The sequence below is a fragment of the Pelophylax lessonae genome, assembly GCF_965119305.1.
Source record: "Pelophylax lessonae genome assembly, chromosome: 2".
Taxonomy (NCBI): domain Eukaryota; kingdom Metazoa; phylum Chordata; class Amphibia; order Anura; family Ranidae; genus Pelophylax; species Pelophylax lessonae.
This window is the reverse complement of record NC_138769.1, coordinates 542,473,460-542,487,179: the sequence shown is the minus strand read 5'-3', so window position 1 is coordinate 542,487,179 and position 13,720 is coordinate 542,473,460. Positions and strand designations below refer to the sequence as shown.

The 13,720-nt window shown below is 41.5% G+C and overlaps 1 protein-coding gene across 2 annotated transcripts in view; it reads left to right on the top strand.

The window, feature by feature from the left end:
• Nucleotides 1–5,447: 5,447 nt before the first annotated feature.
• Nucleotides 5,448–13,720, top strand: part of ENOX1 (ecto-NOX disulfide-thiol exchanger 1) — a 321,535-nt gene continuing 313,262 nt past the window's right edge. The window contains exon 1 of one of the 2 annotated variants that reach the window (XM_082245942.1): nt 5,448–5,513. In XM_082245942.1, the coding sequence (XP_082102068.1) occupies nt 5,456–5,513 (58 nt within the window). In that variant the 5' untranslated portion in view covers nt 5,448–5,455. The remainder of the gene's footprint in view (nt 5,514–13,720) is intronic. The other variant, XM_082245941.1, reaches the window with a different exon arrangement.

Sequence of the window (13,720 nt, the reverse complement as noted above, 5' to 3'; positions counted from 1 at the left end):
ATGAGAGGCGCCTCTAAGTGTAGCAATATGGTTACATTTAATGAAGGTTCAACATTTAGCAACTCACATGGTTGATGATTAAAATAGACACACCTAAGTATGCAGGCATCCGGGGTAAAGCTGTCCACATAGACCATCTTCTGAACCACCGGCTCTCACCACTGTCAGTCTGCAATCGTGGAAGAATAGCCTGCAGTAGAGTGATCTGAAAGTGAGGCTTTGAATCACTCCTGGAGTGCAGCGGGGACGGGATGATGAAGATGGCTGTGCAGAGGACGGTCTATGTGGACAGCTTTACCCCGGATGCCGGCATACTTAGATGTGCCTGTTTTAATCATCAACCATGTGAGTTGCTAAATATTGAACCTTCATTAAATGTAACCATATTGCTACACTTTAGAGGTTCCTCTCTTTTATAGATGACGCTACTTGTATATCAAGACATCGCTTGTATATCAAGTCAAAATTTATTTAAAAAATTTTGCTTGTCTTGCAAAGCGCTCTCAAACCAAGTTACTCTCAAACCAAGGTTTTACTGTACTTTATATACGTTTGAAAGTAAACAAAGCCACTCATGTAAAAGTAGAAAGCTGAATTGAGGCCAGTGGTGACTCACCACTGTTCGCATTTCGGAGATCAGAACGTTGAAAGGATTTCCTAACAAAAAAATTCATAAATGAAAAAAAAAAATGATTAAAACAGAAACATAACGAAACTTTAATGACCTTTAGGGTACATTCAAACGCAGCGCGGGTGTATAGTGGGATGACAGCAGTGCTGATGCGCCCATTGCAGCACATCTGATATTTCTACAGCTCTGCCATACCACACAGGAACAGCCCTGTCTGGCAATGATCTTTCTCTGCTGCAGTTTCACTTTCACTTACAGGTCTTCTCCTCCCCCTGTGACTGTACAGTGGAAGGAGAAGCAGCACACTGATCGGCTCATCTCTCTGCTCTCTCTTCCTGTCAATATGCTGCTTGCATTGCAGCACACCTGACTGGCTTTTTGTGCTGCTTCTCCCTTTGCATTTCTGAACCCTGCTGTACAGAAGACTGCAAGAGGGGAATGCCATGTAATTGAACTGCTTGCATCTAAAAAAATTATACCGCTAATGACAAATTTCATGATTACAGAGCTGCTATTTGTGTTTTTTATATCTGCCAGGAGTTCAGCTTCAACACGAAAATATATCTGATGTTAATTCTGCTTAAGGCTCCATGCACACAGGGCGTCATAAAAACGTGCTCCAAAGCTGTTTACATAACGCCGGGAAACAGCAGCTGTAAAAACGTGCTTTCAGTAGCTTTTTCTACTAGCGTTATTGCACGTTTGGCCACAGTAGCTGTTAGCAGCGTTTTTTCTGCCTCCATTCAAAATCAATGGTTCCCTATGGGAGCCTATTGATTTGAATGGAAGTCACACCGCAGGTCGGATCGGGGTGATCCGACTTGCGGTGCGACCTGCACTGTGAGAATCTTGAGGGGGAACTCCACGCCAAAATGGGGAAAAAAACGGCGTGGGGTTCCCCCCCAGGTTCCAAACCAGGCCCTTCGGGTCTGGTATGGAATTTGAGGGTAGCCCCGCGCCGAAAAAACGGCGTGGGGTCCCCCCCAAAATCCATACCAGACCCTTATCCGAGCATGCAGTCCGGCATGCCGGGAAAGGGGAGGGGACGAGCGAGCGGCCCCACCCCCCCTGGATCATACCAGGCCACACGCCCTCAACATGGGGGGGGTGTGGGTGCTTTGGGGCAGGGGGGGCTCTGCACCCCGCACCTCAAAGCACCTTGCCCCCATGTTGATGAGGACAAGGGCCTCATCCCCACAACCCTGGCCGGTGGTTGTGGGGGTCTGCGGGCAGGGGGCTCATCGGAATCTGGAAGCCCCCTTTAACAAGGGGGCCCCCCCAGATCCCGGACCCCCTCCCTATGTGAATGGGTATGGGGTACACTGTACCCCTACTCATTCACCCCATAAAATGCAGTGTATGGAAATAACGACAGGAGACGTTTTGGAAAATTTATTAAAAAACTTCATCCGGCTCTTGTCCTCTCCGGGGGTCTTCTGCTGTCTTCTCCTCTCCGAGGGTCTTCTGCTCTTTTGCTGTCCGCCCTTCTTGTCTTCTCTCCGGGGGTCTTCTGCTGTCTTCTCCTCTCCGAGGGTCTTCTGCTCTTTTGCTGTCCGCCCTTCTTGTCTTCTCCTCTCTGGGGGTCTTCTGCTGTCCGCCCTTCTTGTCTTCTCCTCTCCGAGGGTCTTCTGCTGTCCGCCCTTCTGCTGTCCAATCTTCTTGTCTTCTCCTCTCCGGTCTTCTGCTCTTTTGCTGTCGGCTGTCGGCTGTCCTTCTTCCTCCGGTCCTCCGACGACGTCTCCAGCGATTATGCCGGCCTCTGGTCTCCGCAGCTTATTATATAGCCATTAGGGGCGTGGCCGCCAGATGACGTAATCGGGAGACCACGCCCCCTCGTGTCACAGATGACGTCATCTGTGACACGAGGGGGCGTGGTCTCCCGATTACGTCATCTGGCGGCCACGCCCCTAATGGCTATATAATAAGCTGCGGAGACCAGAGGCCGGCATAATCGCTGGAGACGTCGTCGGAGGAGGACCGGAGGAAGAAGGACAGCCGACAGCAAAAGAGCAGAAGACCGGAGAGGAGAAGACAAGAAGATTGGACAGCAGAAGGGCGGACAGCAGAAGACCCTCGGAGAGGAGAAGACAAGAAGGGCGGACAGCAGAAGACCCCCAGAGAGGAGAAGACAAGAAGGGCGGACAGCAAAAGAGCAGAAGACCCTCGGAGAGGAGAAGACAGCAGAAGACCCCCGGAGAGAAGACAAGAAGGGCGGACAGCAAAAGAGCAGAAGACCCTCGGAGAGGAGAAGACAGCAGAAGACCCCCGGAGAGGACAAGAGCCGGATGAAGTTTTTTAATAAATTTTCCAAAACGTCTCCTGTCGTTATTTCCATACACTGCATTTTATGGGGTGAATGAGTAGGGGTACAGTGTACCCCATACCCATTCACATAGGGAGGGAGTCCGGGATCTGGGGGGGCCCCCTTGTTAAAGGGGGCTTCCAGATTCCGATGAGCCCCCTGCCCGCAGACCCCCACAACCACCGGCCAGGGTTGTGGGGATGAGGCCCTTGTCCTCATCAATATGGGGGCAAGGTGCTTTGAGGTGCGGGGTGCAGAGCCCCCCCTGCCCCAAAGCACCCACACCCCCCCCCATGTTGAGGGCGTGTGGCCTGGTATGATCCAGGGGGGGTGGGGCCGCTCGCTCGTCCCCTCCCCTTTCCCGGCATGCCGGACTGCATGCTCGGATAAGGGTCTGGTATGCATTTTGGGGGGGACCCCACGCCGTTTTTTTCCCCATTTTGGCGTGGAGTTCCCCCTCAAGATTCTCACAGTGCAGGTCGCACCGCAAGTCGGATCACCCCGATCCGACCTGCGGTGTGACTTCCATTCAAATCAATAGGCTCCCATAGGGAACCATTGATTTTGAATGGAAGAAAAAAAACGTATAACGTGGCTTAACGCACGTTAAGCAACGTTATGAAGCCTTATGGAGCCTTTAGCAGCGTCAGACGTTTTTTGCAGCTTGACGCTGGAGCTCCTGAACCCACAGTTCCTGGGTTTTTTTTGGAGCTGTAAAACGCCTATGCCACTTGGAGCTCCTAAAAGCTCTATGTGTGCATGAGGCCATAGAATAACATGGATGGGCGTTCTGCAGCTGCAAAAAAAAACGTCTGACGCTGCTAACAGCAGCTGTAAAAACGTCCAGTGTGCATGAGGCCTTAGGCTGAGGACATGAAAAACAATAAACACCTTTTTTTTTTTTTTTTTTATTACAAACTTTTATTGAAATAAAAATAATTTGCAATACAAAGAATGTATAGTGTGATAAAAAATTGACAAGGTTTGAAAAATAGAGTAAAACATTTCAAATAATAATAAGAACATTATATGTACAATGTAATGTAAAAAATAAGCAATCTTTGGTATGGTCATACTTGTTATATCATTAGGTTATAACGAACATATCAATGTGATTAAGATATGCATATCAATTGTACAATATAAAGCAGCAATAAGAGAAAAAAAAGAAAAAAAAGGGGGGGAGTAATTAATGGGTGAGAACAAAACTAGGGTGTAATATAGTAATGTATTGGCATGAAATCTATGCATTTGGTGATTTTTTGTAAATAAACCATGGATTCCATTTATGATCAAAAAGTTTTTTAGCATTATTCATTGTGTGAAAAATATTTCCCATGAGTCTAATTTAAAAAAATATTAAAAAATATATATGTTTTTAGAACTGTAACAGTACCCACCTCTTCAGGCAGGTGCCATGTTCTTTCACCTGCTCACAGCCAAGCTGCAGAGTGCCAACCAGTCTTTGCATGTCAGACATAGGCAGAAACCCTCAATTGCAAGAGTTGGCCTGTCCTTGCACTGGGGAATGGCTTGGTTTCAAGTCAGTGTTTGCACCCCTTGTCACAGACAGTGGAGCACTAAATTCGTTTTTACTTTTGAGTAGCGTTTTTGCACGTTTTTTACCGCGATTTTCAGACGTTTTTTTCAGGCGTTTTTGGAGGCAGGCATTGACATCTATCAAAAACGCTGGTAATCAGCCCAAAAAGAAGCTCATGTACATTTTTCAGCTACAGGCGTTTTGCAAAATGCTCAGATGTGAACAGGGGCCATATCAATGAATGGGGTTATACTTGTTGGGCGTTTTGGAACGTTTTTTTTAAGCGTTTTTGGAGCTGAAAAACGCTCAAAAACACCCAGGTGTGAATGGAGCCTAACAGGTCCACTTTGAGGACATAGCATTTTGCTAAGGTGAGGCCCTGTTTTTTTTTTGTTTTTTTTATTTTATTTATTAATATTTTTTTACGTTTACTAGAACAATGCATATTATTGGTAGAAGTATGTTTTATAACTTATGTATTTATGCAGTAATCCTGTGGCCACTCTATCAGCACAGTGCAAACCACAGCAGAAAATATGAAATTGCTGAATTTGTAGGACATGTAGGAACAGTGTGACTGTGCAGTAATCTTTAAATGAGCCACAAAGCCTCAGAATACAAGTAAATCTGAGCTTCTTGTACATTTCCTAGGCCTCATGGTTACAGGATGACATCTCCTCAACACAAACATGGCAGACCTCTGTCGTCCTTAACCTTGCCATGTTTTTTATGTTAGTCTGCCTCAGGGAGGTCTCATGGAGGAGAGGCTGTAATTGCCCTCAGTTCAAGGAGCACTCTGCATGGAGAAATTTAAACCCGCAAGAATAAAGCAAGAAAGTGTGTGAATTAGCCAGATCTGACAGGCACAAAGCAACCGCAGCTAACTCCTAGGAAATTGGAATATATAAGGCGTTTGACTGTAAGTTTGCTGAACCTTTTTCTTGGCTGCGTGTAGCTAAACAGAAATTGTTTCTCTGGAAACATGGTTCGAGTGACTAGGTTTAGCCCTCCTGATACTAAAACTGAACAAAAGATTACAGGTATGTTACAGTCTATCAGCTGGCTCTTTGTTTTTAGAACACTTTTCACCATAGCACAGATTTAGGCAGTGAAAGCCACTCATGCTTTTCCTAGGTCCTAAAAAACACTCTCCTAGCTAGATAGTAAGCCCTGTATACACAATCAGACGTATAGCAGGTCTGATCGTTCACTTAGGAGTAAGGAGAAGGCTTTTTTTTCCTTTTTTTTTTTTTAAACCAACATTACTGCTATGTTCCAGTTCATTTTGGGTGAACATTTTGTAGTTCGTAACAATAGCAGCACTTCATCATTGTTCTGTCATGGGAAAAGAGTATTGGATCTTCTGAAGTTTTCCTGCGTGCCTAATCAAGGTTTCAGTGCTCATAGTTTCCATTTCGTACCTACATTCTCAGATTGTTGCATTATTATATTAAATACGTTTGTAATTTGCAACGCTTGAATTCTGTGTGTAATCAGTGTAACTTTCTAAAAATTTTAAAATGGCAAAGTTGGCCTTTTTTAAAAATGAAGAGAAACTAAAAAAGATATTATTGGTTACTTTCTAAGGGCCCTTTTACACAGGCCAGATATGTTGTTTTCATAGGGTGATCTCTCTGCTGATCCCCTGTTGACCTGAGTGGAGCACTTATGCAGAGCGGTCACAGCCCGCACGGCTCTATGGGCAGTCTGATGTAAACGGACCAGCTGTCCATTTACCCCCGACTGCCCTCTGATCCGGCCAGATCTCCTTCCATTTGTTTTTGCCGTATTGGAGGTAGATGGGTGTAAACGGATACAAGTTTGTTTTACATCCGCCGCTTGATAGAGGAGCATGGAGGGTCCGATTGGGTCCAAATGAAAAACAGATGGGCAGACCTGATCGGACCGCTTGTGTGAAAGGGGCCCTATGCTTTTAAAGGCAACCATTTTTAAAGCAAACTGCCAGCTTTTCTTTTTTGGTAGGCATAGATATTAAAATATCAACTTTTCATAGACAATGGAAGATTGCTATGAACAGCAATATTCTCACACCAGCCCTTACCCCAGTGGATCTTCCAATGCCATAATTTAATTTTAAATGCTTATTGACCTTCATAAAATAATTTTTAATTCTTTCCAGCGATTAATAAAAGTTGAAATGCCTTTTTCCATTTTATGTTCTTACATAAAAGTCTTACTTATCAAGGTAATACTTTATAACCTTCAGCAGTTAATATACATCACACATGCTTACAAAGTACATTTCTGTTCTAGGTCATTGTAGCTGAATACGTAGGTTCAATACATGCCGTACACGTGTGTCTGTTAGAGGTAGCATATGGGCTTTATATGTATCCTTGAAAGGACATTTATTTCTCACCCTCCTATTAAGGAGTAGAAAGGAGCCGGACAGTTCTCACTGAAATTGCAATGTCCATGGCAGCAGAAATTGTACAGCTATATTAGCTCCTCTTGATAGATTTGACCTGGCCTAGCTATTGCTCTAAGAAGATTAGATTCAATCTTGAGCATACAAACTGTCTTACTCTTCTAGAAGAGGGAAAAATTAGTTCACATGGCTTGGTGATCAGCACTGTTGTTTTTCCTGGCTCAGGGATGCTGTGTTGGTTTTCCTTCAGGGCATGGTAATGTCTGTACTTGAGTTTGTTCCTTCCTTTTTTCCTCTCACTTTATAGAAACATAATGGTAGGTGAATAGGCTTCTGCCTACATTGGTTCAAGTGTATTTGTAATAATGAGTTTGACTGTGTTTAAGGCTCCATTAGGGAAAAAATTATTTTCTTAATTTACACTGTTAAAGTACTGCAAGAATATGTCCACAGCTATAAATGGATAAAATAGAGATTCCTATTGATTATACTGGGCACTGCAGCCAATTTATGAGTAGACATCATAAACATGTTTGCTGATAGTGCTCAGTGGGATGAAAGTGCTTTAAACCATTCCAGCTGGTAAGTCAACCACAAGGCTAATATTGTTCTTACACACTTTCCAAGAGGTTTTGTAAGGACAAGTGAACATCGAAAACAAAAAAAATATGGCAAAGTATGGAGGAGCCTTAGAGCTACTGCTTGCGCTTGCTTAATGTAAAAGCATTCTTTACACAGTTCTGCTTGATTAAGTGACAAATTGGAATGCACAGGCTGCAGCAGCCCCAATGTATATGTTCAGCCAACAAGACTTAAAATGATTATCCATTCCAGTTTTACTTTCCATAACAGATGCAAGCTGTGTGACAGGGGGATTAATCTAGACTTTAGCACCAGTAAATGTGCTTAATGTATTCTCTCTTGTTTTCAAAGCCATGCAAGGCTGATTTGTCTTGCAGAGAAGGAGTTAAACGCTCTCTCACATTTCAATTACCTGGACATGTTTCCCTATCGCTGTTCTTTGTCTGCACTTTCATTTAGTTTGATGTTACATCCTTAAACAGTCACTCTGTACATTGTTCTGATAACCTCGAATCAGTTTGCCCACGTTATACAAATTAGCAGGAGACCTCCATCATTGTGCTCACCACAATGGCTTACAGTGTGATGTCCCTTTTTGCTTTGTTTCTTTGGCTTTGTAATGAGGCAATCTACTACTGCTCACTTGGCATGGCCACTAAAAAGACGGACATCTAAAGAACAACGTTGTTTGCTCCAAAGTGAATTGGTTTTTGTCGTTTTTGAAAGCCACATAAATAGTATCCAAAAGGATGTCTTTTGCTTTTTATATAGCTTTGCTTTTTATCTAGTCTGTTTAGATCTTAGCATTAAACTGTGTTTGTACTGAATAGCAGCTGCAATCCATATGGATAGTGATGGGTGAATGGCCAGCCTTTTACTTGAATCTGATTCTTACAGCGATCCAAATATACTGTAAACGTAGACAAAATATGGGCAGCACAGTGGCTAGGTGGTTAGCACTTCCGCTTAATAGCACTAGAGTCATCTGTTAAAATCCCAACCATGGCACTACCTGCACAAAGTTTGCATGTTCTCCCTGTGTCCATGTGGTTTCCTCTGGGTACTCCAGTTTCCTCTCATACTCCAAAGACAAGCTGGTAGGTTAATTGGCTCTTTTCTAAATTTGTCCTAGTTTGTGTATGTATACTGTAAATTAGTTATGAGTTAGAAACCTTAGATTGTAAGCTCCTTGAGGGCAAAGACATTATTGTACATTGTATATTGTACATTATTGTGAAGTTACAATATAAATATGTAAAGTGCTGCATAAAATTGACAGCGCTATAAGAAGAAGAAAAATAAATGTACTGTATTCTATTCTCTTAGCACTATTAAAGCGGAGTTCCACCCTGGAATTTTTTTTTTTTTTTTAAAATACCCCCAAGACAGTCAGGGCTAGTGCATTCCACAATGGCTAGCCTCTGATCTGTCCCAGGTTGCACTTACCTGTTAGGAGAAATACTTACCTTGAAAACGTCTTGTCCAGCGCTGCCATCTCAGATGTGGGCAGCTTGAAGCCAGCGAGATCCTCTTCGGCGTCCTCTTCCGCCTTCTTCGGTCCCTCGATGCCCTGCGCCGGCCCCGCCGTCACTTCTGGTGCATGCCCAGAAGCTGTTTAGAAGGGGATGACGCGCGCCCCGGAACTGACGTCGGGGCCGGTGCAGGCGCAATGATTCCTGGGAGCTATGACGTTCAGCTCCCAGGAATCATTGCAGAGCCAGGAAGTGACGACGGGCCGCGGCCGAGGAAGGAGGAAGAAGGAAGTAAGGTAAGTATATTTTCTTCGCTACGAGGTAAGTAAAAAAAAAAAAAAAATGTGATTATCCATTTCTTTTTCAGGTGACCCGGAGCGAGAAGATGGAGGTAAGTATAAAATTAGGGTGGAACTCCACTTTAAATACAAAAACTTATTATATTGCAACTTACAAATCTTTAGGCTGCATTGGTTTTCTTTTTTCTTATAGGCCTTTCTTCCTTTATTTTACCTGGTAATAATGCACTTCTGATCTTAGGGTGTCTACATTCTGGATAAAGTAGTAAACCAGGCATTTTGGATAGCATCATTGTCAGTCTGGGGGGAGGGTAGTGTTAAGCTTGCCCATGCATTAGTCATTTTTTTTTGTTCAACCAGCAGTTTGAATGAAAAAACTGACCCGATTTCCCCATCCATACATTCGATGTGGATGGAGAGACCTCTCCACTGAGCAATGGTATTCGGACGGCCATCAGAGTACACTGACTAGCAATGCCGGCTACAGCCTGCAGCACTGATTGTGTGGAAATTTTCCAATAGGCTGGTTGAACAAAAGTCAATCTGTAAATCCTCTTTTATTTATTTTTTAATTCCTTATTTTTATTTATCACACGGCAGCAGTACAGAGATCATAAAACAGAAACTTTTGAAATAACACCATGTTCATTCAGGGGCTCAGCAAGAGAGGATCACAAACCATCCCAGGCCGGGTTTAAAGCCTCTCCAGGTCTATCAAAGTAACCAGGTCCAGACAGGAAGATATGGCTTGTGTATGTGAGAAGTGACTAGGCGGACGTTTGTCTCTGTTACATTTTAAACTCTGTTAAAGGTAGAGCGTAAAGAAGGCAAAGCAGGGGGAGAGAAAAGAAAGGGGGGGGGAATAGGGAGGGAGAGGAAGAGAGAGGGAAGGGGCAAAAAGTGATAGTTTCCATCCACTCCTCAATCCTTCCTGACCCAGCAGAATCAGTGGGGTGACCTCCAGAATCCACAAGACAGTTTAGCTCATCGAGGCTGAATACTCCTAAATAAAGTTTCTGGACCTTCTAACTGCCACTTTGTCTGGACAGCTTGGACTGTTAAAGTAGATTGAAAAATAAAAGACTTACTGGCAAGATCACCAGGTGAAAATAAAGGAAAAAAGCCTCCAAAAAAGAAAATGAATGCAACCACCACATCTTACATTTCGTAAACTGCAATTTGATAAATTTGTGTTTTTAGGTTTAATACTGTGATAAATGTGCCTTCATGATAAACTGCGGAGTGATACTTTTCTTTTTAGAACTATTAAACTAAATCATTTTTGTGCATGGAGCAACTTGTTTTACAAAAAAAGGAGTGTAGAAAAGCACAAAGCTCTGTAACTGGAACAAGTGGATAAAAAGTAAACTCCCAAACTCTAAACTCTTCAAGATACATAGTTGTTTTTATAAGAACATTGGTTCCTTTTGATTAGTAAGTTTTTTTTTTATTCAAAGGAATCTTTGCTTTTGATCAGTGTTAATATAAATTGCCACTAATGCACTGAACTGTATCTAGTATTTTACATATTATGCCAGTATTAAGCAATACACAGATTTGATGTCTGAATCCGTTCCGACTGAGCTGGTACAGCTAATGAAGACCTTTGAGGATCATTTATAGATAAGGAAAAATAATTGTTTAGTCTCTTGCAGGTGTATGCTGTAGTTTTCTTAATTTTGCAAGAAGTAGAGTAAATTTTAATGTAGAGAACGTTGCTTGTCTGTGTTTCCTGCCAGAATGTCTTCTCTGGGTCTCTTAATGGCTGTGCAAAGTCTTTAAATGGCAATATTTTAACCTTGGCCAGTGTATTTCAGTGATTCAGACACAATGCAAGTCTAATCTAAAATCTTTCTTTTCTTTCGATGAAGATATTTTGTGCTTTTATATGCTAAAAAATCTGCATTACGGCCAGGTGTGCTGTTACGCTAGCGGATTTCTAAACCATTTCCTTCATTGCCAAAAGCCAAATTCCTTATTTTGATGTTGCAGTGACCTCATTAGCAACACCTTCGTTTAAAAAGTAACAAGACTACTATTTGTGACCTTCCAGATACATATGTTAAATGGTAATTTGCTGCTGGTTTACACTGGTTACACTCTGTTTTGTAGTTTTCTTCATGGTCTATCAGAGTGGCTGTAACAGATTTGTTCACACGAATGTGTCACTGATTTACCAAGGCGTCTTAATGATATTTGACCGGTTCATAGCAGAAAGCTTTCCTTCTTGGCAAGGTGTGTTTTACATCTCTTAGAATACTGTGTGAAGTGCTGGTTCCTGGTATAAACCTGTACACTGTCTGACTTGTCTAATTCCTGCTGAGTTCAAGACACCATGATGGCCAGTTCAGCCCTGATCTTAGGTGAGGAACGCACAGTGACGCAGTGAGTATGTGGTATAGAAAGGGCACAAAGCTAGCCTATTCTTCATTACCAATCATTCTATAGGTACTGATTGACGTCATCTGCTGGTACATTAAAGTCCTCAGTGGTCTTGTTCATAAAAAAATAATTTTAACGTAAACTATTTACATTGAAATTAATTTGACAACCATTTTTGTAGGTGTATATCTTGCATTGGTTGAAGAAATAACCTTTCTCAAGCTGATTCTTGAATGGGAGGCAGTGTTCCTGGTGCCATCCCATTGTACTGTTTAAAAAAAAAAAAAAAAGCGGTATCTAAATCAGTTTAGTTGTCGGTGGACCTTAGATAGTATTTTCCTTCTTTTTTATTGGTTTAATTAGATGGGCTTGTGTCTTTTTTTTCAACCAGACTAACTACTAATGTAACTATGTAGATGAGATTAAGGGGGGGATATGATCAACATGTATAAATACATAATTGGTCCATATAGTGAACTTGGTCTTGAGTTATTCACTTTAAGGTCATCATAGAGGACAAGGGGACACTCTCTGTTTTTCCCCTGCTGGAGCAAATTGGATCATGCTTTATTGGGGTTTTTTTTTGCCTTCCTCTGGATCAACTGTGGGTATAAGATTATATATATATATATATATATATATATATATATATATATATATATATATATATATATATATACAGATAGATAGATAGATAGATAGATAGATAGATATCTATATATATATATATATATATATATATATATAGATATATATATAGATATAGATATATGTATGTATGTGTATATATATATATATATATTTTTTTTTTTTTCCTATCTATTTACTAATACTAGCAGCATACGATTAAAAATGGTCAATGCTGATGGAGAGAGTACATTTCTGCTTTAATAGTAGGTTGGTGCAATAAGTACATAAATATGTCAGCGTAGCCACTTTTTATTTTTACCTTTTTTTTAAAGTTTTGAATAGACTAAGTAAGGATTAGAACACTTGTCTTTTTCCACTGCCATCCAGGGCTCTGGTAAAGGGATTTCCACTCACTTACTGTCATTATGGAAGTGACAAAGGCAGCATTAAAACGCTGACAGGGGTTCTATCTTTCCTCTGTGGTACTAAAACCTTTTTTTTTTTTTTTTTTGGTTTTATTTTGATTTAGGTTATTTTTATTTTCATCTGTGTTGGTGGACCTGTTGTCACCAAGACAGGAACAGAGGGGGAAACATCTTTAAAATGGCTCTAGATAGCAGTAAAACACAGAGGAGTTTAAAGTCTTCTCACTCCATTCAAAACAATAAAAAAAAGCTACCATACAGTTTCCATATATACATTTTAGGCATACCCTGCAATACAAGTTTCCTCTTTGGTAACATAGTTACATACAGGCAGTCCCCGGGTTACAAACATCCAACTTACAAATGACTCCTACTTACAAATGGAGGGAGACGACAGAAGTGAGAGGAAATCTACCCCTAGGAAGGGAAATTTACTCCTGTAAGAGTTATCATGAGAAAACGGTGTCTCCACTGAAGCTTTATCACCAATCCTTGTTTCCCCAACAACCCAACATTTTCAAAATCCAATTGTCACAGGGACAGAAAATGAGTTGAAATTTTCTGAACAGGGGTACTAACAGAAAAATAAATGTTACAGGGGTGTTAACCCTTCCCTATGCTATCCAAAAAACATAAAAAAAAAATTTTTTGTCTGGCGTTACACTTAACCACTTTACCACTAGAGCATTTTGCTGTCTTACGTCTGGGCCACTTTTTGCGATTCGGCGCTGTGCGACTTTAACTGACAATTGCGCGGTCGTGCGACGCCGTACCCAAACTAAATTGACGTCCTTTTTTTCCCACAAACAGAGCTTTCTTTTGGTGGTATTTGATCACCTGTGCAATTTTTACTTTTTGTGCTATAAACAAAAAAAGAGCGTTTATTTTGAAAAAATAACAATATTTTTAACATTTTTTTTATATGAAATTCCCCCCAAAAAAGATGTAAAAACCAATTTTTTTTTTAATTTTTGGCCAATTTGTTTTCTGCTACCCATGTTTGGTAAAAAAAAATCGCAATAAGCTTATTTTGATTGGTTTGCGTTCTTTTTAACGAGTAATGGCGGC